Source organism: Eptesicus fuscus, chromosome 12, assembly GCF_027574615.1.
Source record: "Eptesicus fuscus isolate TK198812 chromosome 12, DD_ASM_mEF_20220401, whole genome shotgun sequence".
NCBI classification, from domain to species: domain Eukaryota; kingdom Metazoa; phylum Chordata; class Mammalia; order Chiroptera; family Vespertilionidae; genus Eptesicus; species Eptesicus fuscus.
Genome location: NC_072484.1, coordinates 60,651,974 through 60,676,686, shown reverse-complemented (window position 1 = coordinate 60,676,686; position 24,713 = coordinate 60,651,974). Strand labels below are relative to the sequence as shown.

Below are 24,713 nucleotides of genomic sequence, written 5' to 3'. Positions count from 1 at the left end.
AGACATTACTACAGCCGCAGAAGTGGATCATGTCATTGATAATCTTTCACCTCCAACCAATTTGCTCTTTCTGCTAAATATTGATGACATATTTAAGGTAAATGGGAATCACAGTGATCTAAGTAACCTTTGCCCTCTGAGAGGAGACTGGAAATTAATTTTAATTATAATTGATCTTCAAATAATGGCTTTGCTCCTCCTGTGGTTATATTCTTGCTGCTGCACTGGTTTCATGGTACAAGATGCAGAAAAGCCAAGTACCTTCGGGAAGTGCCTGGTGCCTCACCCCTGGGTGAGCCCGACTCCAGCCTGGTGTTCCTGCTTGTGCCCACCTGGGTGCTCAGGCCATGAAGGTTCTGAGCATGAGGCAAACAAGGAAACGCTGAGTGTAGCAGTGGGTGGCTAGTGTTAAGCTTCAGTCTTGCTGTTGGTTTTAGGTGTTACTAATTTCATCTTGCCTTGTTTCTTTTTTTTTACTTAGACATTTTCAGGGATTCTAATTCATTATTTTTCAGAATATTGGCAGGACCCCTAACTTTTATTTTGCCTGATTTTTCTAGATTTGCATTTTGCCTTCTTAAACCCGGTGTAGCAATCAATCTGTTTCTCCCTCACTCTCATCCACCTGAATTTTCATCCCCAAAGCTCTCCCTGCTCATTCTTATGTAACTAAACTCTAGTTCCCTGCTTCTCCCTTCACCTGCCTTTATAGCAAAGCCAGGCCATGACAGGGGTAGAGTCCTCAAAAGTGACACTGTAGGAGTCACTCATGTAGCAGAGAGAAGCACGTGGCTATTAAAATAAAACCCTGGAAGAGTGGTCTTCAGCAGGGGCCCTCAAGATTGGTTGAGAGAATGAGGTGGACAGACTGGGTCACAGCTTTCACTCTCTTCCTGGCTATGTCACAATTAGCCGGGAAAATAGATAGAAGGGCATGGGTAACCCAATCAAAATGGAGACCAAGCTCAGAAGGCACCCCCTCTCTTCCCCTTCATAAAGTTGTCTATCCTCTCTGTCTTATCTTCACTCACTGGCCTTCTCAACTTTCACCCACTCCATTCATAGCAGCTTCTGCTATGTTCATGAACTATCTGCTCAAGTGGCTACATCACAGTCTTCTCTGCACTACATCTCTGGCAGGACACTGGCATGCCCTTTGCTCCATGGCGCAGTGCTCCTTTGTACGGGTTAGATGGTTTTGTCTGAGTATTTCTCATCATTAAAGCCCCTCTAGACTCTCAATGCCCTCCATGCTCCTCCACACATAATCTTTCCATGACAATGGCTTCAACTTCCACCTGAATACCCAAGATTCATTAATTTGTATTTACGCTCAGACGTTTCTCTTTGGGGTTTCAGAGCAGTTTATATAACAACCTACTTGGCATTTCATCTAAATGTTTCAAAGGCATCTCAATATGTCCCCAGATTCAACTAATACGTTTTCCCTGCTGCCACCAACATCATGCCCATCTGATCTCCCCTCCATCTGAGTAAACAGTCGTCCTTCAATCTGTCCATCCACCCAACTGTCCTTCTATCCACCCACCCATCCATCCTCCTGCAAGCCAGGAACACAGGAGTCACCTCTGACTCTTGACTTCCTTACCCTACATGCTATCCATTCAGTTTGACCAATTATGTCTCTTGAATCCATCTACTTCTCTTCTTTCTAGTCCACGTTATCATTGCTTCCTGCCTCGGTTACTGGATCTCTTAACTAGTGTCCCCTTCCATTTAATTATTTTACATTATAGTTAGGTTAAATTTTCCAAAGGCAAATTTAATTAACAAACCTCACCCCTTCTCCTAAAAATATCCTTTAATGAGGTTTTCCATATTCTTATCATAAGATGAAAATCCCTAATCTCCCCTAGAAGGCCCTGCAGGTCTGACATCGGCTTCCCTCGCTCTCTGGCCACCCACCCACTCTCACCCCTCCCAGCTCCAGCCACCACCTGGCCTTCCTTCCGTTCCTCAAACACAATGGTTCCCTCATGCGAAGGATCTGGTCTGCTCTCAGTAGAAGTGGTCTTCATTCCACGTCCTCAGGGAAGCCTTCTCGCACCTCCTGAACAAGTCTACCCCCCACCATGGGGTTTCACAGTACCATGTACCTCTCTTTGTGGCCCTTTATTTCACTTATTTGTATAATCACTTAGTTCATTTGTAAAATCATTTAATTTTCTCCTCTCACCCGCGGGAATGGCAGTTTCCTGAGGGTGGGGGGCGGGGGGCTGTGTCTGTTGGGGCTCACTGCGGTCACCCAGCATCTTCACACTTCCTACCTCCCACCTCTCCCTTCGGTCAAGCTCACTAGGCTCCAGTGACATGATGGCTCCTTGTTGCCCCCGACACCGAGCTGAGGCCGAACCACCTCCTTGGGTCTCTGCCTGGACCGGATCCCTTCCTCCCTTGCACCAGGTACTGCCTGCATCTTCTCCTCTCAGGGACTGCATTGACCACAAGGCTATATTTTTGTTAAATGTCTCACTTTCTAATATACACATTATACAGGTTACTTAGGGGTTGTTTCTCTGTCTGCCCCACACGCATGTTGAGTGCTATGTGGATGAAAAATTCTGTTTTGTTTCCTGCTCTCTCTTTGACACCTAGGATAGTGCCTGGCATGTAACAAGCACTCAATAAATATCTGCTGAAAGTATTCCTTTGGCTTGGCATGGAGCCTGGCACATGTCAGATCAATGTGTCTTTGTTGACTGGACCACAGGAAGTGGGAGGGAGCCTGGGAAGGGCCTGCAGGTTCTGGCTATGACCTCTAATTGCCTGCCCCCAGAAAAGAGGATCCCTAGATGTGAGGGGCTGCCATTAGCTGGGAGATTTGATATACGTCTTAAGCTCCGACTTAATTATAATTAAGGGAGTATCAGGAGGGCTATGCTTATGTGTGTGGTGTACTAATGGTGGACTGGGTATTAGTTTGCATTTGTAAAGGGCTAGCTCAGCACATTTATAGTGTAAATAAGCAAAAGTTTAACTTACTTAAGAGCAAAAGCCAATAAACAGTTTTTAAGCATCATTAAAAGCATTTTAGATTCAAACACGTTTGCAAAACAATGAATGTGATCATTACTAGTACTTCTTATATCCTCAGAAAAGCACTAATGAGAATCTCTAAGATACGTTGACTGAATCCTCCCATTGCTCATCCTAGTTAGTGGTATTATTCCCAAGGCCTAGGTGCTCTGAAGCAGGCTCCCCAGTTAATGAAATCATCTTCCCACAATTACATACTTTTGTGTGTGTGCCTGTGTGGGAGGCGGTAATAGTGCTCTTCTCTATGACTGAAAGAAACAGCCAATATGGTATATAGACAAGCATGATTTAGATACATACTTTGATTCTTTTTATTCCTCAAATCCTTCCACAACCCTAACAATTCTGAAGATGATTTTACACTGCCACAACTAAAGACACACAGACAAGTCTCAGATGGAACAGTTCCAAATGATGGTTCTCAGAGTGGCCCTAGGCACTGCAGTGGCTTCATCAGATTCACCTGGGAAGCTCACACCCGAATGCGATACGTCCTTAGTGAATAACTCAGCCTGCGAGGTCTAGCATGGAGAGTGGGCAAGGGCTGGCACCCGACAGTTCTGGTATTTAAGCCAACAGTAGTGGTATTTCGGCAGCCATATGTGGTATTGAACTCACCCTAGTTAGCTGGGATGGGTTAACAGTAGTATCTAAGTATTTGGATCCCCTATTTTAGAAGTATGCATAATGGTTCGGCAGGTGGTCTGACTGCTATCTCAGGACATGCCAGCACAGAGCCTTACCTGGAATCATATTCATGACCACAGACAGCTCTAAAGGGACTTTAGAAAACAGACACTAGAAAAAAAGATAACCATTTGAAACAAAAAGAACAAGCGCAGGATCTCACTTATTTGTGGCATCTAAAAAGAATACACAGAAGCAGAGAGCAGAACAGTGGTTACCAGGGCCTGGGGGTGGAGGGGGGTAGAATAGGGAGATGTTGGTCAAGGGTACAAAGTCACAGTTATGGGGACGGGTAATTCTAGGGATGTAATGTGCAGCCTGATGACTATGGCTAACAACACTGGGCTGAACCTGGAAAGATGCTGAGAGAGGAGTTCCTCAGTTGCACCAGCCACATTTCAAGTGCTCACGTGGCGAGTGGCGACTGCACGGGAGAGCACAGACAGGCCATTTCCACAGTCCCAGAAAATTCCATTGGCCTGTGCTGCCACCGAATCTCTACAGTCCTACTAAGCAATGTGAACACAGGCAAATAAAGCTTAATTGCACTTTCATAATCAATAGAGCTAATATATTGCTCCCCTGGACTATCTAAACCTTTCAAGTTTGTTCTTTTGTAAGTAATAAGACACGAGGAGCTAGATGCTCTCTGGGTCTATTCCTGCTTTTTTTTGTTTTTATTTATGTCTATTTAGAAATAGTACTAATTCTGTGAGTACCTTGTGCACACTTGGTGCAGACGGTGTGATTTAGAGCAGTTTAATGCAGGGGATGGATGGCTTCAGCCCTGGGAGAGGGAGGCTCATCAATCTACCACATGTCCCAGCATCGTTACGGAACATTAATGAGGTTGGGCTCAATTTAAAAACCGTCCAGGGCATTATGGATTGGTAACATTCAGTTCCACAGGAACTGGGAATTTCTGAGATACAATCCTAGCTCTTTGGCTAATGAGTGTTGTGATATGGGGACTATCATTTAACTTCTGCATTTCAGTTTCCTGTCCTTAAAATGGGGCCATTACTGACCTACCTAACCCAAGTGTCCCGAGGATTAATGAGTTAATGCTTGCGGAGAACTCGGAGCTCCTGGCAGCAAGGCGCGCTGGGGCATCATTATTTCTAGTCATTCCCACGTAGCAGCTGGGTAACATTAGGACTGTTATGTTTACTCCTAAAACGCATTTTCTTTCCCAGCATTTGAACATTACCGATGTTACCCAAACCTTAAATCTAACAGTGAAACTAGCCCCATAGCAAGACACACTGACATAGTTGGGGTATTTAGGTAGTTTTCCCTTCCTTTAATATGAACACGACGCCAGCGTCCCAGCAGGATGGAGCAGTAATTGCACTGTAAATTCTCGCTGCTGGAGGCTGCTGGTCAATCTTCGCAGACGCGGGAGGAAGTTACAGCCCAGCACAATTACACCGTCAATACTTACATGCAATGATATTCCCATATCTGTTCTTCATTCTGTTCTCATCTTTCTTAGCAGAGTCCCATGGCGCGGACTGCCCTTCAAAGAAGCTCTGGAAGAAAGAGAAAAGTGACACCAGGAATTACAATGTGGCGCAGTAAACACAGGGTTTCAATGACAGAGGATGGTCTTAAAAAATGTGCGAGGGTTCAGAAGGAAAAAGAATGTTCACGCGAATGAGATAATTGATGAAAGCATTTTATATCTTAAACATTTCATTTAGCTTCTTGTTTTCTTTTAGTTAAATGTTACAAACACAAATGGGGGCTATAGGATGATCCCACAATTGATTGGTACAATCCATTAAAAATAGTTGTGTGTTCATCTCTATTCTACTTTAATATTTGATACAGAAAAGTGGAACATTTTTCTCAACTTCTGAATTACATTACCATTTTCCAATATTCTCCTAAGAGATATAAAAATATTGTTTTTCTTCCCAATTTCTAACTGAAAGAAGGTTATTTTTGGTTAAGACTGTGAAAGTAGGTAAGCTGAGACATCATGACGTCAAGGCTAAAATTCTTTAATAAATTCTGCTAGAGCTTAGATGTCCATTTATTTAAGGATTTGGTATTATTATACCCAGGGTCTTTAATCTTCGTGTTATTAGTCATATATATATATATTTCTTTTTTTCTGTTCAAGTTATAATAAAAATGTCCTCTGCTGTCAGTTGACAAGTGAAAGAAACATCTGGGACTTTTATTTCCACTCCAGCCCACACTCATTTTACCTTCATGTGGTCAACTATATAAGGAGGTAATGAGAAGAAAGATGGTAGCAAGCAGCATTTAGTAAAACTGATTTCCTGTCTTTGCCTCGAGCTATTCTTATACTTCTTGGCACCAACTGGGAAAGGAGAGAAGGAAGAAGACATGAAGACAGAGCAGATAAATGAGCGCCATTCTGGAATGTGTCAGGCCCCGGAACTCACATCCTCTAACATGCCCCAGATGGCTTCCCAAACACTCTCCTTCGAACTGAAGCTCTTTTAAAAAAAATATTTGTGTTGATTTCAGAGAGGGAGAGGGATAGAGAGATAGAAACATCAATGATGAGAGAGAATCATTGATTGGCTACCTCCTACATGCCCTGTACTGGGGATGGGACCGCAACTGAAGCATGTGTCCTGACCAGAAATCGAACCGTGACCTCCTGGTTTATAGGTCGGCACTCAACCACAGAGCCACTGAGGCCGGGCTGAAGCTCTTTTTTACTCCCTAATCTCCATCCCACCTATGGTGTTTGACCACCATGGCTATTTCCACCAATTACCAATAGTTAGTGATTAGTCTGTGGTTATTATTCCTTTTTATGAGTCCAGTTATACCTTATTCAACTGCTCTCTAGTACTGCTGTGTTAGGGAGGACTCACCTTCTCACAGACCCCACAGTGAGCCCTGCCCACCTGCATGTCACCCAGACCTGACCACTTGGTGGATGGTGCTCAGCACATTCGGCTGTGGACTCCCTGAGGACAGGGACTGTATGGTCATCATTATGTTTGCACAGAGCCTCTGTCTCACAGCAAGAATCCAGTCATTAGTTATTAAATGACCGAGCAACTTGGTGTTTTTAAAATTTTTTTATTGTTTAAAGTATTACATATGAATTATTTTTTCCCCATTGACCTCTTCCCACTATTTCCACCCCCCCCCCAGCACATGCCCTCACCCCCGTACTGTCTGTGTCAATGGGTTATGCTTATATGCATGCATACAAGTCCTTTGGTTGATCTCTCACACTCCCCTTGTCCCCAGTCTTTCCCCTGAGGTTGGATGGTCTGTTTGATGCTTCTATGACTCTGATCTATTTTAGTTCATCAGTTTATGTTGTTCACTATATTCCACATATGAGTGAGATCATATGATATTTATCTTTCTCTGACTGGCTTATTTCGCTTAGCATAACGCTCTCCAGTTCCATCCATGCTGAGCAACTTGGTGCTTTGGTGACAGTCTGTGTGGCTTTGATCTCAAAATAAGGTCTTATTTCTGTGGTGTAAGTGTGTGAGGGGTTTGAATGCTGGGAAAACCTGAATATGCACAGTTTGCAGATTTTATTCGGCCGCGGTTGGGGCCCAGTTTGTGACCTGCTGTATAATACTGCTGTCTCCGTGGAACTGAGCCCTCCTCAGAGGTTGGCTGGGAAAGAGCACTGTCCCTGGGACCAGTACTTCCCCACAACAGAACAGCAGGGCACACCCTTTATATCGTGTAAGAGCGAAAAGCTAACACCACAAACGTGAGAGTTAGAGTTTTAAACTGCCATCTTAATTTAGAGTACCTTAGTCATGATCATCATAAATTACCTTATTAGCGTAATAGGTTTTACACTATATTTATCATTTAGAAAAAAGCACGGGGGCATACCAGGATTCCATCTACTATATACCTATAGCTATATTAGTAGATCCACACCACCCATTGCTAACTGAAGGGTAAAATTCTGTATAATACAAGACAAATACAAGTAAAACTTTTCCAGGTTACTAATAAGTAAATAGAAATACTAGCATTAAAGCACGAGTTAATTTCATCTAGAACAAGACCATGATGTCATCAGGGGATTTATTAAAAAATTTAACTTTTATTCTGCTATGAAATATGCATTTAAAAATTGCTTCAGGGATTTTAAATTTATGCTCTCTTTCTGAATAGTGTCTTTGTTATTCCATGAATGACTATTTCACAGTTGAGTAATAACTATTATTTAACTTCCCTTATAACAATTTAATTCTACTTTGAGCTTGTCATGATGTAATTACCAATTTTGTCTCCCTCAGTCTTTCCCATCCATCTAAAAGTTTTCAAATTTTGTCTTTTTGTAGAAAGATGAGAAAGGTCAGTGACTTTGAGGGAAATCACATCTTCCTGCAGATCCCTGGCCACCAGTTAACAGTATCTCGGTGTGTGTTTTGGGGAGGGAGGGTAGTGATGAATTAGGGAAAAAGGCACGTGTTAAACTAGTAGAGAAAATGCTCTTAGGTCACCTGAGGCAAAGCCACAAGTCACACGCAGATGCTCTCCTGTGGTAGACTGTGCTCACATCACAGCTGTGTTTCTTTAGCATCTGTGGTAATCACAGGGCTTCTAAAAGCCCTGGTTTTTAAAAACAGCTATTTTAATTTGATTGTTTTCATTTAACTGATAATCAGGAAACAGACATACATCAACAATGAAATGATAACCAATCTCCTTACATTTGGGCACTACCTGTAGCTCCTGGCATGTTTTCATAAGGGTGGGGCCCAAGTGCCGTCTATCTCCAGCACTAGCTATGGTGAGCACCAGTAAGTGCTTGCAGAATGAACCAGTCCATCTACTCAATTAATCCTCACGAGCAGCCAGGCACAGAGGGACTGCCTCCTCACTTTACATGAGGATATGACAGGCGGACAGACCACAACCAGCCAACAGGCCAACCTGGGTCAGACTCAACATATTCTGACTTTTAATCCACTGCTCTTCCTGCACCACCCCGACCCTGACAAGGAGTTTGAAGGGGAAAGCAGTGTTAAACCTTCTTAGAAACATATAGCTAACGATCACTTTCCACCTCATCTCCTTGAAGCTTTGTGACAAGAAATATAAAAGATGTCCAGTGAACTTTGTTGAACTGTTGATCACTTTTTCAAAATAGGGAAATTTCTTCTCTCATAAGATAACGTGATCACTGCAGGGAAGCCACAGCAGGAGGGCAAGCAGAAGGGGCAGTTCTTGCCATGAGCATCCCCAGCTTCCTGCCCAGGAATTATGTGAATCAGTTTAAGTGGCATAATGTATTTTTTTTTCTTAAACAAAAGCAAAACAAACCATTAGAAAAAGCTGCCAAGAAAAGATCAGACAACTAGTGCCATCCATCCTCTCCCTGCAGATATCATGACCTGGTCTTTCATTGTCTGGAACAGCTCTGCTTCCAATTATATTGGCCAATCTCCCCATAAAAACATTTGCATTGTCAAGCCCATGTTTCTTTGTCCTTGGCTTGCAAAATAAGTAATATGCCTATGGGGAGCCCAGGGAGAGGAAAAATGAACTTCTGAATCCTGCAACTTGGCTTTTGTTTCCTTTTGATATGGAGATGAACTTTTTTTTTTTCAAAGGTGGACCCAGCTTTAAATGCTATGAATTTTTGTTAGCATATTTTTAAAGCATCTGAGAAAATATTTACCTTAGACTTTAGATTCCCCCTTATGCCTGAACTACTACAAAGTTAACTGTTTACATACCTAGTTAGGAAAAAAAACTTTACCTGTAGCTCTAGAACCCCTAGGCATGCAGAGAAGCTGTGACGTGACATGCGGGTCTTTAGCACTGTGAACCCCTGGTGGCGTTCCTGGCCTGGGAATTCTGAGCAAGAACGATCATCAGGACAGGAAGGCGGCTCATCAGTGCTGTGGAACTCTGCTTCCTGTCTGGGGCGACCCCAGATGCAGCCAGGCACTTCCTCCACCCTACCCTCCCGAGACCCTGAAGAGATGGAGCCTTCTCTGGCTACCCTGTGACCCACCTCCTTATGATAATTTTTTTTTTTTTTTGGTAGACCATGAGATAAACCCACATGCAATATATGCCTGAGGAAAATTAGGTAATTTTGTTAGGCAATCAGCCTACTAGGTCCTATTTCACATCCTTTTTAGCTTTTGAATATCTTTTAATGAATTGGGCAAATCAACACACATTTATGTGATTTTATCCTGTGCATTTTTTTCTTTGGGCAAGAACAAAAGCTTCTTTAGCTATTATTTTCATCTTCAAGAAAACCAAAAAGTTATCTCTGTTCCTTTAAAACTATGGACACTGAATTACTGAATGCTTTGAAAAGAATTCTACTCTGAACCAGTTTTCTTGGGAAATAAATTTATTGCCACGTCACTTACATGGTATCTAGAGAAGGGCTGGTCCTATCACATGTTTTGGAAGGAAAGCCAACCCGGTTTTGAATCCTCTTCCTGAGAAAGCGAGAACCCTGCTCCCAAAAGGCATCAGAGGGCTGATTCCCGAGCATGTGCCAACGCCGGCTTCTGGCCACTGGGGGATACTCTGCTGATCTGCCCTTACAGTGCCCTCCGCCCCAAACTAACTTTCATGTTCAAGTTTACTGGTAAGTACAACCTCTAACTCCGTCTTAATTTCTCAGTTTTTGCTTGACAAAGGTATGAGCAGGTTCACTGAAATCAAATTCAAACAACGCACAGGCGTGACTTTGAAAAAGAGGCCCCGTGAGAGCCAGCGCGGAGGTGACTGAGAGAAGCATGGCTGAGGCCACCCCACAGCAGCTGCTGACTCCCCATCTGGGAGCCGCCGCACAAGGACAAGCTGGGGAGACAGACCAGGATGGCCCACGCTCCCAGCACACTGTGTATGGGATGGGTTTTAAACCCAATATGCACAGTTAGGCAATATTTAGTGTTTAGGGCAGATTTTTAATATGCAAATACAATTTAACACACCAACTATGGACTTTTATTATTAAAAAAAAACCACTTTATGTATTTTGGGGATTTGAGCTAATGGTCGCACTGTACCTTCTGCTAGAATTTTCATAAATATACTTATGGTTTGATTCTACTTAACATGTAATTAAAGTGTTTCCTCGGACTACTTTAGCTCATCCATACTGAGCAAAGGCAGCAAACCCGGGAACAACTCTGAAAGAGCAATAAGTCTCTGAAACAATAAAAATGAAACCAGGCAAGCTCCAGTGAATACCAATGACTGCTCCGCTTCAGGATGCTGCTCTCCACGGGCACAGAGCAGAAGGAAATCGAACATCCTGCACACAGTCATTTTTTTCTGCACAGAAAACATGTTTTTCGTGATTCAATAACCTCCTCCCCCATTCCTCCTACCACCGTCATTTTCCACAGCATATAATTATACATCTCAGTTGCCCACCTCAAGAGAACATTACTCCAAAACGATGCAGTCTGTTAAAAAACGCCACAGCTCCCAGATATTAAAAAAATGAGAAAACGATTCTATGCAACAGAGAAGCGGCCAGGAAGACAAGGATGCAGGTCAAGGCTGAACGCAACGTGCTGTGTGCTTTCAGGCCGTGCAGGGTCAAGTTAGAGAAGCTCCTGAAATGCAATTTTCCCTCCCTTTCTCATATGAATAAAACTGTGCACGGAAAAAGACTGAATCTTCACCCGGAAAGAAGGAAGATGAACTCACTGGGGCATGCAAAGCCTCTGAACTGTCTTTGTTTTCTGCTCATCCTTCTTTGGTTCTTCCAAGCGCTGCATTTTATTAGGTCCATATCAACTACTTATTGCTGTCGTACTAAAACAACTGAAGACGTCTCACATGGCCTGGCGGGCCACAGAGTGGCGTGCCCATGGGGAGGTGGCCCCAAAAGCTCAGGCCCAGGGGCAGCAGTGGTCACCAGTCACTGTCAGTAGCCAATGTCCTGGGAGGAGGCAGTCACACAGAGCGTGCGATGCTTTAAGGGCCAAAGAAGTGGGGACTGGGCAAAAACAAGGCTGAAGATACACAAACTGTATTGTTTTTATTAAAATCTAAATGGGATATTCTGATATATTTATTTTTTTATATTCTTATTGATTTCAGAGGGGAAGGAAGAGGGAGAGATAGAAACATCAATGATGAGAGAGAATCATTGATCAGCTGCCTCCTGTACAACCCCTACTAGGGATCGAGTTCGCAACTGGGCATGTGCCCTGACTGGGAATTGAACTTTGACCTCTTAGTTCATAGGTTGACGCTCAACCACTGAGCCATGCCTGCTGAGCAATATTATGATATTTTTAAAAAGTTGCTAATCCATTAAGCTTTTCAAATGGTCACATTTTATTGCAATTTAATCCAGCTCCAAATTTTGCAGAATATTTCTGTTTTGCAGGATCCAGGCAGATGATGACTTCAGCAATAGTTGTCACACTGCCTTCCTTTACCTAACATTTCTTTCTCTTTTGATGACTGAACTGAGGTTTGCAGTCTAAAAATATTATATGATGTTTTTGCGTCCAGAAACACCCCCCATGTTTGTCTGAGATTTAGAACATGTTTTATATTCTGTTGAATATTACTCAGAATGAATGACTTTTCACAGCAATATCATATTCTTCCTCTTTAGTAATATATACTTATGGGTTTTTTGAAGCTTTATCACATAAGGTTTTTTATTCCTATCACATAGATTTGGAGATTTCAGATCAGAGGCAGGAATGGCTGGCCTGAGATGATGCAGACTGTAAGCAGGAGAGCTGGGACCTGAACTTAGTGCTCCTCTAATTTGGCCACAAAGCTGGCCTAGAGCACATGGCTTTGTGCCCACTGTATTGCATCATGCACACAGCATTCTGAGATCACCCTTGCCATGGGTCATAAGCCACCAAGCATTTCTGGTTTCCACATTTAATAGAATATGCCTGCTCAGTTACTGTCTGCATAGTGATTTTCCTGGGGATGAGAAGACCTGTGAACCCTGGAGGGACCCTCAATCCACCTGCTTTTCTTTACATTTTCCCAATTTCAAAGCCCCCTTTTTTCACCTGCAGAATCACTGTAGTAGTAAGCTCTCGTAATGATATGACATATCCCTCAAGTGTACAAAGCAGAAACGTCTGCAAACCATGACCACGTGGCCAGAGAGGAAAAAAAAAACATTCTTTACCCGAGTGATGGAAGAAAAAGTGATGAAGATGGTCACCCGGAGCATTGCCTGATGCTGAGCTTTCCTTGGACAAGACCCATATTCTGAGTTATTGAGACTGATGCACAGTAAGGTGGCTTTTAAAGGGGGGCTATTTTGATATAATTGGGGTGAATTCTGGTCGAGGAGAGTGGCTGCTCAGGGATACTCAACCCTTTCCTGGCCTGCATTCCTCTCACCTCTGTTCCCTAAAAGAGAGCTTGATGACAAAGATTCCCCAATTCCAGCAGGGCCCAGCCTCCTCGTGTTTAGGATGCCTTCTCAGGGCTGGACATCTCTGTCTTCCTACATGTGGCAAAGTTCTCACCCACTAATGCTGCAGAGGCTGCTGAGAGTTTTGGGGAGTCCTTGGTTCCTTGGCACTTGCCCCTGAAGGGGGGTTACAAGGGCCCATCACAAGAAGCATTTTGCTCAGTTTGAAACTCCAAGGCGTCATGTGCACACTCGTCCCGACAGCCCCTGCTGCTCATTATGCAGCGAGGATGGGCAGAGGCGGGCTGGACTGCAAGGCTGACGCAGTGTTCACATTCATTATATAAAACTTGGTTGAAGTTTACTTTTTGGGGTTGGGCATTGCCCATCTCATGATCATGGTGTACATCGCCAGATTAACCAATTTTGTAAAGCGGCTGGAACTTGGACCTGCCCTTTATTACTGCATTACCCAGACAACTCCAAGAAGGCCACAGTGTCAAAATAGTGATGTTAATGAGCAACTTGTCACAAATGGCATAAAAAGAGGACTGCTCTATTTGAAAGGCAGTGAAAATATCTGATTCAATTGCTTTGCAGTTTCTCTAAATTACTCTGGGTTTGAGTCCTACCTCCAGGATTGCCACCTACATTTCAGAGAGATAGTAATGTTCATTTCCCCTCAGATGCAGATATTGCCAGGGTTTGAGATGTTAGTACCACTCAAGGACTGTAATTTCCTCCACTTCTGCATCTGCTTTGGAAGAGTGATTTGTCAGTGAGCTTGTGCTAAATGTGCCCAGATATGTAGAGATGAGCAGGAGTCCCTCCATGGAAAAAGGCTTCCCTAAAGCATCTAGAGAACAAATGGATGTTTTTGCAGAAATATAGCTGCTCCTTTCCTTTGGAGAGCAGCCAGAATAGTTGAGTTCCTACTTATCATTATTGTAATAGCTTTCTACCTGGTTGCTTCACTGCCCTCCAGTGTACACACTTCTCCCAGAGCTTTCAAAAACACACCTGGGAACTCTGGCCAGTGTGGCTCAGTTGGTTGGAGCGTCTTCCTATACACCAAAAGGTCACTGGTTCCATTCCAGTCAGGGCACATACCTAGGTCATGGGCTCAGTTTCCAGTCAGGGCATGTGGGGGAGGCAACCAATCAATGTTTCACTCTCACATTGATGTTTCTCTCTCTCTCTTCCTATAAAAAAAAAGTTATGTCCTTTGGGTGAGGATTAAAAAAGAAAAAGAAAGAAACACACCTGGTCACCTGCCACATACCTATTTGAACACGTAGCAAGTCTCCCTGCTGACAACAAGGCTGTCACAGGACTGGGGGGCGGAACTTGTGCAGCCACATAGTGCACCGTAAAGTGCTCCTCAGGACCAGCAAGTACTGTTCTCATTCTCATATGAAAGCTTGAGACTTTGATGACAATACATCCTACTGACTTGGCTGCCATGTTTGTCACTGTTTCCTTGGCAATAATCCCTGTCAATTTTTCCTCTCTGGCTCTATATTTTCCCTCTACTGATTCTACCTAGTGTTTAGAAGTGGGGTTATTGTTGTTTTGTTCTTGCCCCTCTCTTGAAAAATCAAACATCCTTTCCAAGGTATTTCTTGGAGAGCTGTGGGTTTTAAAATGTCTTTACCTCAGAAATCACAGTACGTAAGTTCCATCAAATGTGATTGAAAATCCAAGAATACATTTTTAGACATGACTTGGAAATGAATAAGTGTACCAGAAAAAGGAATTTTAATGAGAGATTTGTGACACTCTTTTTGACATCGATTTATAAAATCTATCAGCATAATTCCCAGAACTAAGTCATGATGATTAAAGATAAAAATTCAGAAGGAAGAATTATTTTATAAATTTGGACATCAAGGTTAGAGATACTTTTCAAACAGCTTAGTGAAGAATATTGCATCTCCACTTACTGTGTCAGAAAGTTCAATTTCTACTCTTAAAAGCAAACATTTTTATGGAAAATTAGACCCACAATGAAATTAGAGTCACAGCTGATCTCCTTTATTGACTGATGCTTACATTTCTATTGAAGGTTTTGGACACTATCACTTCACTTCAGAGGTCCATAGAGAAAAGTCTAGGCTCTTAACCTTAGTCTCCAGGCATGAGGAGGAAATTCTGAACAGAATCAAAACCATGAGCCTCCACCCAGCACAGAGCAGAAATCTTGGCACCGTGGACATTTTAAGAGTTGCCGATGATCACTCCTTCAGAGAAACAGAGCTACTCACAGCCCCCGTGGAGAGTCCTAAAAGGACTAACTCACCCATCAAAACAGATCGAGCACTATTGGTTAAAATCATCTTGTTACTTGGGTGGAATGCCTTATTCATTTGAGTGTGCTCCCTATAAACTGTTACCACCTTATTAAGATATTTTTGGACTGGGAAGTTGCAAGTAGGTGAAGGAAAAGAGGAAACAAGAATCTCAAAGGCAAGTAAAAATGACTGAGGTGCCAGCAGCAATACACAAGTTCTTCCCAAATTTTACCACTTGTGTACCACCCTCTCAATTCCTACAGCCTCTTACCGTTTCCCTTTATTTTGTCTAGGGATTTAAATTTAACTATTGTGCATTTAAATACATTTATTTGGAAATGAAATTTCATATCACTATAGAAAATGGAAAGCCAAAATATTTTCCACAGTAAAGGTAATAGAAAAGGTAAATAAAAAACAAAACAATGGTATTAATTCCAGCCCAGCTATACTGCTTGGCTATGTTCTGAGTCCAAAGCCTCTTCTTTGCTGGGTGAGAGGGATGCAAAAGACATTCCAAAGCCAAACCAAGACTCACTGATGAACCAAAGGCCTGAAAGAACTAAGCAGACAGGCGATCGCTTTCTCTCCCTGTAATTCAGTGCTGTTTATTCCTTGATAGTGGATCACTGGGCATCACCAGTTGTTTGCATAGTCTACTTGGGGAGAACTCTGAATTCATCATCAGTCTTGGCTCACAACACAGGTTACAGAAGAGGGAAGAAGAGCATGGCGGTACTTAGGACCTGGTTCTTAAAGAGGGTTTTAAAAAATGATAGGATTGTATCTCGTTTTAAATAAATTGCTGTCATGATTGAGGGAGAATAACAAAAAGGCACATTTTATATGGAGTGCACTCTACTCATAGAGTTTAAAAAATTCCTCTCATGTTCTATAGTATAGTTTTTGTTGTTGTTTTTTACAATCACAATCTGATGAAAGAATAACAATTAGTTTAAGTGAATGAAGGTCAGATGCTAAAAGGAAATAGCCCAAACTTGTATTTAGAATCTGCTGATACTTTAAAAAATGAAGAGTTGGCCCTAATTCAAGGAACCAGATATTAGATTAAAACCTTGAGGGCACATGGTTCAATTTTTTATTTAGAATTACAAGGTTTGGGACTAAACTAAAATAAGATGCTATTAGACGCACTGCCTTAAAACATTTTAGACCAGGCAAGAGAGTTGAAAGTAAATTAAAGTAAACTTCAGGGTCAGTTTTCGAATGCAAACAACAAAGACCCAGTGCCCTTGGAGGACCTATATTACCAGCTCTATCATAACAGAATGAACTTTCACACAATGTCCTGAGCCTGTTGTTTCAGCAAAGAAAATTCCTGAAAGGAGATGTGAATTTTTGCCAAGAAGTATAATAAGGAAAAAACTTTGGCACAAAAGATTTTGATTACATATGAATTCTTTTCGTGAAAACACAATAAGCTATCAGTTCAGAAGTATTTATAACAACAGATAATATTAACAATAGATGACATTAACATAAGCACAACATACTTGCTTCCTTCTAAAGATTACTCTAAATATAGATTCTAAATAATATTCTACCTATGCTAAATACTATTACACACTATTGCATATCTGTAATTTATTTATAATATTGATTGCATTGATGTCTTGACAGACATGAATCCTTCAATTATTTTCCTGTTATAGCTGCAACTTATGCTCAGATAAATGATTCCAGCATATTTATAAATATACCAGAGGCCCAGTGCACGAAATTTGTGCATGGGGGTGGGGGGTGTCCCTCAGCCCAGCCTGCACCCTCTCCAATCTGGACCAGTGGGATCAGGCCTAAACGGGCAGTCAGACATCCCTTTCACAATCCAGGACTGCTGGCTCCCAACTGCTCGCCTGCCTGCCTTCCTGATTGCCCCTAACCGCTTCTGCCTGCCAGCCTGATCACCCCCTAACCACTCCAATGCCAGCCTGATTGATGTCTAACTGCTCCCCTACCAGCCTGTTTGCCCCCAACTTCCCTCCAATGCCGGCCTGGTCACCCCTAACTGCCCTCCCCTGCAGGGTTGATCGCCTCCAACTGCCCGCCCTTGCAGGTCTGGTCCCTCTCAACTGCCCTCCCTTGAAGGCCTTGTCCCTCCCAACTGCCCCCCTGTGCTGGCTATCTTGTGGTAGCCATCTTGTGTCCACATGGGGGCAGGATCTTTGACCACATGGGGGCATCCATATTGTGTGTTGGAGTGATGGTCAATCTGCATATTACTCTTTTATTAGCTAGGATAGAGGCCTGGTGCACGGGTGGGGGCCAGCTGGTTTGCCCTGAAGGGTATCCCGGATCAGAGTGGGGGTTCCCTTGGGGCATGGGGTGGCCTGAGTGAGGGGCCTGTGGTGGTTTGCAGGCCAGCCACGCCCCCTGGCGACCCAAGCAAAGGCCCTGGTATCTGGAATTTATTTACCTTCTACAATTGAAACTTTGTATCTTGGAGCAGAGCCAAGACTCCTGCTCACTCCATGGCCAGCAGCCATTTCTGTTTGGATGTTTACCTTCTATAACTGAAACTTTGTAGCCTTGAGTGGAGGCTTAGGCTGGCCAGTGCAGGGGAAAGCTTAGCTTCTTCTATCATCTTGGAAACCCAAACCTCCCTCCTACTTTCTCTGTGGCTGTAGCCATCTTGGTTGGGTTAATTTGCATACTTTCTCTGATTGGCTTGTGGGCGTGGCTCAAGGGCATGGCTTATGGGGTGTAGCAGAGTTGGGGTCAATTTGCATATTACTATTTTATTAGGTAGGATGTCAATCTTATGATTATTACCACCACCTTACAATATTTATTATCTCAATGAGTTAAGGACCATTGGTAACCAATATGTTTAGAATGAATTTTAAATTATACTGAGGAATAACTTAAAAAAAACTTTTTATTTTAAAACATTATAGGTTCATAGGAAGCTGCAAAGATAGTACTGAGAGATTCCATGTTCTCTTCAGTTTTCCACAATGGTTACCAATAATACATAATTGTAGTACAGTATTGAAATCAGGAAATGGAATTAGGTACAATGCATTTGAATAGTTCTATGCTCTTTTATGGGGGGAGGGATGGACATTTTCATTTCTCTGGGAAAACAGCTGGGGAGTGTGATTGCCAGATTATACAATAAATGCATGTTTAGTTTTTAAAGAAACTTCCAAACTATTTTCCAGAGTGGGAGTGGCTCTACATTTTACATTTTTACCAGCAATTTATGAGCAATCCAGTGTCTCTGAATTCTCACCAGAATTGACTATTGCCCTTATTTTTTACTTTAGTGTTCTAATATTTGTGTAATGATAACTCATTGCAGTCTTAATTTGCATTTCTTAATGGCTAATTATGTTGACTCTCTTTTCTTGTGTTTATTTGCTTTTCCTATACCCTATCCTTTGGTGAAGTCCTTTGTCAGATATATGGGCTGCAAATATTTTCCCCAGTTTAGGGCTTGTTTCCTCATCCTTTAAATACAATATTTCACAGAGTAAATATTTTTAATTTGATGAAGTCCAATTTCTTGATTTTTAAAAATGTATGTTTTTGGTGTGATGCCTAAAACTTCTTCACTAAACATTAGCGCCCCCCTCTCCCAGTAGCTTTTATTTAATTTATAACACTATAAAAGTCTATAAGGTCTTATAGTTAATAAATTGGATAGTAATTATAATAAAACAATCAACACTGTATCAGTGATTGCAGTGTCAGTATCAGCACTTCAGACATTAGGAGACATGCTCATAAATATATCTGTGGACCCCCATCACAAAGGCTCTCCAGGATGACTCTTAGGTACTCTTCTTCCCCCACTCCACTTCTAACTGAATGAATTGGGATGTGGCCCTTCATTCAGACAATAGAATGAATAACATTTTTGTGGATCTTCCAGGATACATGAGAATGCAAGGTTGTACTAGCGAACGAATAGGAAATGAGTGAGAAAGGAAAAAGAGAAACTAAGAAGTAAAAAGGAGAGAATGAATGCATCAACTTTAATGCAGGTCCAAGATGAAGTGCATAATGACAGTTTTCTTCTAGGACTTCCTTTGTTTCAATGTCTGTGCAATATGATGTTGCTCTAGCCAGATGGCCCTTCCTTCCCTTGCCTTGAAAAATTGATCTATTATAACTCAGCTCAAACCTACTACTTCCATGCATTTTCCTCTCCAGTTTCCATTGATTGATTTTTCCCTTCAAAATTCTATTGTACTTATATGTGCCACTGACATTTTTGTTACAGATTGGATATGTAACATCCTATGTTATTTTTATCACCACAATTAAATTATGTGCTGCTTGAAGAGAGGCCCATGTTCCCACTTAACACCTGCACAGCAGAGAGCTGAGTACAAAGCAGGCAGCAGTAGGATGCTCATTGCAGGAACTACCTCAATGATTGCCAAAGCTGTTGAGTGTGACCTTCCAGAGCATGAAAGGTAATGGTAGTTCTGGGTTGATGGGAATGTCTTACATCTGCACTATCCAATGCAATGGCCACTGGCCACTATGGCTATTGAGCACTTGCAATGAGGCTAGGGTGGTTGAGAAACTGAATTTTCAACTTTGTTTAAATTAAATTAATTTAGATTTAGATAGCCACATGTGGCTAGCAGCTACCATATTGGACAACTCAGGTTATGATTTACAGTGGACACACCCACAGGGCTGATGGACAGGAGCTGCCAGAGGTATTGCCTAGCCCAGCCTCTCCAGGAAAGCCCCGTGGTTGGGTCTCAAATTGGAAAATATCTCAGTCTTCTTGAATAAAAAATATGATTTTCTCAGTGTTAGGGGCTGAATTGTGTCCCATCCTTTGCCCCCTGCCAAGCTCATATGCTAAAGCCTTAACTTTCCAGTATCTCAGAATGTGGTATGTGACTGTATTTGGAGACACTGCTGTTAAAAAGGTATTTCAGTTAAATGAGGCCAAGTGGGTGGGACCTAATCCAATATGACTGTGTCCTTATAAGGGGACATTTGCACTAAGGGATGACCATATAAAGCGGCACCATGAGGGTGGCCATCTGCAAGCCAAGGAAAGAGGCCTCAGAGGAAACCTACTCTTTGGCACCATGATCATAGACTTCAGCCTCCAGAACTGGGAGAAAATATGTTACGTAAGTTGCCCAGTCTGTGGTATTTTATCATGGCAGCCCTAGCGAACTAATACATATGTAGCACACATAGAAATGAATTGTTCCCAGTCATAGATGCATAAATATTAAATTGAAGTGACTCTGATGTGTAACATAGGATGCTAATGAACTAACTTAAAATGGGGATGTTTTCTCCCCAATGTCCGTTTTGCCCATGGTTCAGGATGCAGTGGCACTGCCGAAAGCTAAGTAGCCAGGCTGACGCTAGATGGTGGACACTGGGTTGGAGTAAACAAAATGGAATGTTTTGTGGGAATGAGTCATTTAAGTGTGGAAACACAAAGGCTGGCTCTGGCAGACACTGCTCTCCTTCTGCAGGCTGACGTTCAGTGCTGGATATACACAGACAATTTCTGCTCCTCTGAACATCTTTCCATAGTGAAAATTCAATCCTTCATTTCTTGAGGTGTGATTATCACTGAATTCGTAGTCAAGCCATAGTTCATGCAAGCAGGAAGACTCTCTGTCTCAATGCTCCAGTCCTGTGATGTGTTCATGAAACAGACCCACACAGAGGCAGACAACCCCACTGCCAAAGCCTTCAAGACACAGCATCAGATGAAAGAAAATGTGGTTCATGGGGCTTGCCATGGCCATTAACCCACTCCTCAGGTAGGGCTGATTTCATAATGATTTAGTGTGGGCAACCCCGGCAGCCAGAATTAATTAAGAACTATTCGGGGATGCTGAAGCACCAGCAGCAATCTGCAGTCTTGGCAGTTAATTAAGGGTCAGAACAGGGTCTTCCTGCTTTCTCCAGCTCTGCCTGCTCTGTCGGGCCTCAGAGCTATGAAATCTTACGCGTATTCTGACTTTATGCCTTTTCCTTTTCACATTGCTAGTGGTAGAAGATGACCTCCAGAGAGGTCATTATGGCATTGCCATCCTTTCAAAATGCTCATATTTAGATCATCCTTGACAGAAGAGAATATTTTCCAGGATAAATGACCTCTGAAAAAAGGGAATTCACAAGCATCCTAAAGAGATTATCTATGTAGACTTGCTTTTAAAAGCAGGTAGTTATAAAAACACTTGGAAAAAAAGTAAAAGGTGCATGTTATCTACATGAATACATTGCTGGGTGGAAAACCAGGTCAAGAAAAAGAGTGAATTATTATTTTTTTCTTACTGTGGCAACTTTATCACAGCTAGAAACACGAATCTGGCCAAGAAGGCCAGCAGACCAGTGGATAACTTAACCATTAAATAATAATAAAAAAAGATTAAAGGAGAACCTTTTATTCATTAACACAGAATGGTCCAACCTATGAGGGAAGGTGGGGGGTGAGGGGGTAAGAGATCAACCAAAGGACTTGTATGCATGCATATGAGCATAATCAATGGACATAGAGGGGGTGTATGTGTGAGGGCATGTGCTGGGGGGGGGGGGCAGCTGGAAAGAGGTCAATGAGGGAAAAAGGAGGCTTATGTAATATTTTAAACTATAAAGAATTTAAATTTAAAAAAAGAAAAAGAGTGAACTTTTCAATAGACGGAGAGTTTGGGGCTAAGCAGCACATGAGGAGTTAGACATCAGCAATGATGAGTCTTCTTCTTCCCGCCTACCCCCTCACATTTGAGGGTGCTATTCAGAGTTCACAAGGATGCTGTGTGGCATGGCCCCTTTCTTAATTTCAGTAGTTACATGCAGTTTTGCACGTACCCAGGAACTTCAAGTAAACTTATAGGCAATTACATATCCACTGAAATGTATAATGTGATCAGGTCTTTCATTTATTTATGTTTTCATTTTGCCTCTGCTCTCACTGACTCCTGCAGCAATCCCTCAATCAGAAGTGAAGATTGAGGTTTAATGACTTATGTATAATTTAGTTTTCTGCAAGATGCCTCTTCACTTTTGGTTTTGCATAAGCTTAGAAAAGTATGTCAGTTTATCAGATCGACAAGGACACCAAAGATATATATTTCAGCTCTACCTTTTTATACTACAACTTCTTTCATTAGAACTGTGCACTCAAGTTAAATTAGCCACAGCAATGTATAACAAAACTTCAAACCAGGAGATAGCGGACACTTTTTCTTTTTGCCTTTCTCCCCAAATAAATTTTTTTTAGGAAACTTTGGCTGCTATATCAATATTATCTTTACAAAGACAACAGGCTTTTCTTTTTCATTAGATCCATTAGAGATTGATTTAGGTAGTTGATTAGATTTTGTATAGGTTATATACTAAGAAGCAGATATAGGGGGTTGGCCAAAAGAAGAGCTAAAGAAACACTGTGGGCCACCCATTCAGAATACCAAAGTGAAATATTATGTATTAAGAAGCCAAAATCCTACTGTGCAGGAATGCTCATGTCTCCCATAGTTTCTTTTTTCTATCCTATTTTCTTCCTACTTACATGAAGTTACAGGCACACAAAACATATTGGCTTTTACGTTTAAATCATTATTATCTGAAGTCTCTAACAGCACCTATTGTGCTAGAAACAAAAAATTAAAAATGTGTAGCTCTTCCAGTAGCATATCTATGATAATCAGTGGCATACTGTCCAGCTTACCATGCCAAGAGAACTTTAAACACAAAAAGACCCATATACACACAAAAACACACACATAAAACAAGCTTTTAAAAGCTTTGTCTTTGCTCTGAGGATTTTAATTAGTTAGATTCTGGAAGTTTGTATAATTGGGAGATTAACTTCTAAAAAAAAAAATCCTCACCTGAGGTGTGTTATCTTTTAAATTAAGTTTTAGAGAGAAAAATATCGATTGGTTGCCTCCCTATGTGCCCTAACCAGGGATTGAACCCACAACCTATGTATGTGCCCTGACTGGCTCTTAAACCCATGACCTTTCGGTGTACTGGACAATGTTCCAACCCAGTCACCCGGTCAGGGCTGGGAGATTGACTTTTTGAAATATGTTTATTTCTACATATTGAACACTGTCCAAATTCACCTCACATATTCTACACTTATTGCAAAAAAAAATATATCCAATTTTTAAGTGCAATATGGCATTCCATTGGTGCCAATGTCAAAGGACAAATACACTTTGCTCTCCTTAGCCTTCTTCCACCACGCCTCCTCAGTGCTAACAGGAGCAAATCACTTTCAAATAAAGTAAAAATTGTACATAAAACACCTAAAACAAGGTCAGTTTACTAGATTAAAGTTCTCACATCAAAACCATATAATCATGCTGTCAATAAACCTAATTTCCAACATTTCTCACATTTCTTATTGTTTTGGAAAATTGTGATCTGTCATTTACAGGTAGGAGCAAGTTGTTAAGCCTGCTGGGTATCTGATATACATGGAATCCCTTTTCCCATCATCTCATCTTTTCCATTCCTTTAGCTTTCAAAGGCTCAAAATATGGGGTAATGATGGGAAAGATCCTACTTCCTCTTTATACCCAGAAGGTGGCATGGGCCCTGGAGTCAGATGTTCTGGGTTCAAACTCCAGCACCCCACATAAACTTCCTGACCTTGGGAAGAGATTAAACTCTCTAAGCTTTGGTTTCCTCATGTCTATAATGGGGTGTGTGGCAAGATTCAAATGAGATAATGCACGGAAGTGTTTAGCCCAGTGCCTGGCCCAGGACTGATGCTCAACCAATATAAGTGGCTATTTTGATAAAAAATATTGATTGTTCTTACTACCACCATGAAGAGGCCCACCACTGGCTCTGATCATTTTCAAAACCATGAAATTATAATAATTGGTTGTTGAACTTCAGCATCACTGGCTTGTGCTGACATATCAGAAGGCAACGAGTTTCTTGCCCAAAACAGACAACCACCATGCCTACTAGGTTCTAAGCAGAGTGCTGGACACTGCAGAGACAACAGCAAAGAATAGAAGGCCTTCTCCTTGGAGAAGATACAATTTAGTTGTAACACTCAGGAAACAGCAAACAGTACACAGAGCCTAAAGCAAGCGGCATGGACTCTCAGGTGCTGTAAAGGTCTGAAGAAAGGAGAGATCAGTGAGGGTTTGATGGGTGAATAGGGGAAGGCTTCATGGAGACAGGACTTGACCTGGTCCTTGAAGAACCTACCAAAAAAACCTGGAAATGGAGAGGGAGACACAAATGGGCTCCCAGCAGAGGCAAACGATGCCTGCCACTAAGACAGAGGTTGGAAATGAGGGAAGGGGAGGAGATGATTTGATCTGAGTGAGTTTTTATGACAG

At 42.0% G+C, this 24,713-nt stretch overlaps 1 protein-coding gene across 1 annotated transcript in view; it reads right to left on the bottom strand.

The window, feature by feature from the left end:
• Positions 1 to 24,713, bottom strand: part of PTPRM (protein tyrosine phosphatase receptor type M) — a 650,464-nt gene that overhangs the window by 82,215 nt on the left and 543,536 nt on the right. Inside the window, exon 18 of the mRNA XM_008159881.3 lies at positions 5,189 to 5,276. Within this exon, the coding sequence (XP_008158103.2) occupies positions 5,189 to 5,276 (88 nt within the window). The remainder of the gene's footprint in view (positions 1 to 5,188; positions 5,277 to 24,713) is intronic.